Source organism: Mandrillus leucophaeus, unplaced genomic scaffold (genome assembly GCF_000951045.1).
Source record: "Mandrillus leucophaeus isolate KB7577 unplaced genomic scaffold, Mleu.le_1.0 Scaffold151, whole genome shotgun sequence".
NCBI classification, from domain to species: Eukaryota; Metazoa; Chordata; class Mammalia; order Primates; family Cercopithecidae; genus Mandrillus; species Mandrillus leucophaeus.
The window spans coordinates 601525-604456 of record NW_012101488.1 but is presented as its reverse complement, the minus strand read 5'-3'; the positions used below and the strand labels follow the sequence as shown (position 1 = coordinate 604456).

Here is a 2932-nt window from a genome sequence, read left to right as displayed (position 1 = left end):
GCAACCTCTGCCTCTGGGGTTCAAGCAATTCTCCTGCCTCAGCCTCCCAAGGAGCTGGGATTACAGGTGCCTGCCACCATGCCTGGCTAATTTTTTGTATTTTTAGTAGAGATGGGGTTCCACCATGCTGGCCAGGCTGGTCTTGAACTCCTGACCTCATGATACATCTGCCTCGGCCTCCCAAAGTGCTGGGATTACAGGCGTGAGCCACTGCACCCCACCTAAGTTTTGTATTTTTAGTAGAGATGAGGTTTCACTATGTTGTCCAGGCGGGTCTTGAACTCCTAACCTCAAGTGATTTGCCTGCCTTGGCCTCCCCAAGTGCTGGGATTACAGGCGTGAGCCACCATGCCTGGCTGCTAATTTTTATTCTTTTGTAGAGATGGGGGACTTGCTTTGTTGCCCAGGCTGGTCTGGAACTCCTGGGCTCAAGCGATCCTCCCATCTCGGCCTCCCCAAGGGGCTGGGAGTACAGGCGTGAGCCACTGAGCCCAGCCTAGAAGGCTTTCTTGAGCACCTAAACAGTTCTGGGCCCAGCAGGAACACAGCAAAGCCCCTGCCCTTTGCTAAGCCTGAGTCAGTGCAGGGAGGTGCTCTGCAGACACCATTAAGGACCCACACTAGATCAAAAGCCCTAAGTCAGACCTCATGTCCCTGCATCTGCTCATTGAGTTCTCACCCGCCCTATGAGGGAGGCACTTTTGGTTACGAAGAACATGCACAGGGCACAATATCATCATCCACAGGTAGGAGATGAGGAAGCTACATCAGAAAGAGGCTGAAATCTGATCCCTGGAGAAAGAACGGCTCAAGCAAATGGTCTACAATTCTTTTTTTTTTTTTTTTTTTGAGACAGGGTCTTGCTCTGTTGCCCAGGCTGGTGTGCAATGGCACAATTTTGGCTCACTGCAACCTCTGTCTCCCGGGTTCTAGTGATTCTCCTGCCTCAGCCTCCTGAGTAACTGGGAATACAAGCATGCACCACCACACCTGTCTAATTTTTGTATTTTTAGTAGAGACGGGGTTTCACCATGTTGGCCAGGCTGGTCTCCAACTCCTGACATCAAGAGATCCTTCCACCTCGGCCTCCCAAAGCGTTTGGATTACAGGTGTAAGCCACCGCGCCCAGCCTACAATTCTTTTTTAGATTTTTAAATTCTTTCATTCTTTTTTTCCCCCAAGATTGAGTCTTGTTCTGTCACCCAGGCTGGAGTGCAGTGGCATGATCTGGGCTCACTGCAACCTCCGCCTCCTGGGTTCAAGCAATTCTCCTGCCTCAGCCTCCGGAGTAGCTGGGATTACAGGCACGCGCCACCACACCTGGCTAATTTTTGTATTTTTAGTAGAGATGGGGTTTCACCATGCTGGTAAGGCTGGTCTTGAACTCCTGACCTCAGGTGATCCACCCGCCTCGGCCTCCCAAAGTGCTGGGATTACAGGCGTGAGACAATATGCCTAGCCCTTTTTCTTTTATAGAAATGGGGTTTCTCTGTCACCCAGGCTGGAACACAGTGGCAAGATCATAGCTCACTGCAGCCTCAAACTCCTGGGCTCAAGGGATCCTCCCCTCTTCAGCCACCCCAACTCTAAGCAGAGGTTCAAATAGTCTACATTTCTAAATTCTGTGATTTACGGAGTGTGGTGGTGCACCTATAGTCCCAGCTACTGCGGAGGCTGAGGGAGGAGGATTGCTTGAGCCTAGGAGTTTGAGTCTAGCCTGGGCAATATAGCAAGACTCCATCACACACACACACACTCACACAAAGTCACAGTTCCAACACGGGCTTCTAACATTGTGCCTCCTACAATTCCTACTTTATCGATCTTTGCCCTCTCCCTGCTGACGCCCCCCTGCCCCTGCACCCTGGGTCCCTCTCTTACCAGACTCGCGGGCTGTCCTCACCAGCTCCGGACAGGCATAGAGAGGCTTTATAGCGTTTGAGACCCACTTCCGCTCCACAGCCACCACCCCCATCCTTTGTCTAGGCCAAAGTCCTGGCCAACAGAACCACTGAGGGGGTGGATGGGGACAGAAAGGGCAATGACATCCCCCAAGGTCACGCCACAGGGAACCTTCACTCAAGTGACAGGGAACCCTCACTCTGAGAATTTGCCTCTGACAGAGGCTGGCTTGGGGGCTGTGGAGGGGTTGGAGGTGCTGGGTGCCCACTGGGAATGGAGTCAGAGCTTGTGGGAGACAAGGGCGAAGTTCTCAATGAGGGCCATCATGGGGACCTGCTGACTCCACCTGCACTCCTGCCCTCACCCTCCTGAAACTGGTGCGCCTCGAAGTCCCCCATTCTCCACAAACCCACAATAGGGTGTTATCCCTTGATACCCTTCCCTACCCCCCAACTCTCCCTTCCCCATCAGGTGTCACCTCTTCTACTCATTAATTCCTGGGAGGGGGTGGGGTGGGTTTTCTTCTGGCCACACTGGGGAAGGATCCAGACAGGGACACAGGTGAGACTTTATTTATTGGAGAAGTATGAACTTTTTTTATTTCTTTTTGTTTCCCCCCCCAAGGGATCTCGCTGTGTTGCCCAGGCTGGTCTCGGACTCCTGGGCTCAAGCCATCCTTCCACCTCAGCCTCCTGAGTCGCTGGGACTACAGGTACCCGCCACAACCACACCTGGCTTTTATGAATATTTTAACCTTGGTCCTTGTCCCCACAGACAATCCTGGGGCACAGGCTGTGGGTCTTGTTCAAGAGGCTTTCTTTGGATTTGAGGAGCCAGGCCTTGGTGCGCGGACCCAGGTCCCTGAGGTGGTCGTCATAGTACGTCTGCATGAAGCCCCGGAAGGTGCTGGGGCTCCTGAGGGAGAGAGGACATCACAGTGGAGGCCCCAGCTCTCCCCAGGTGTTCTCTGCCCCATTTATCTGCTCCTTTCTCTGACCCAGTTCTTGCTCTCAGCTCTAACCCTCTGCTC

General features: G+C 53.2%; 2 protein-coding genes across 2 annotated transcripts in view; both read right to left on the bottom strand.

Annotated features, from left to right (window-relative positions):
- The window catches only part of APOC2 (apolipoprotein C-II), a 5367-nt gene extending 2842 nt beyond the window's left edge, over positions 1 to 2525 (bottom strand). The window contains exon 1 of the mRNA XM_011975071.1: positions 1882 to 2525. The gene's annotated coding sequence lies outside the window, so the exon portion shown is untranslated. The remainder of the gene's footprint in view (positions 1 to 1881) is intronic.
- Positions 2461 to 2932, bottom strand: part of APOC4 (apolipoprotein C-IV) — a 3532-nt gene continuing 3060 nt past the window's right edge. Inside the window, exon 3 of the mRNA XM_011975072.1 lies at positions 2461 to 2817. Within this exon, the coding sequence (XP_011830462.1) occupies positions 2652 to 2817 (166 nt within the window). The 3' untranslated portion in view covers positions 2461 to 2651. The remainder of the gene's footprint in view (positions 2818 to 2932) is intronic.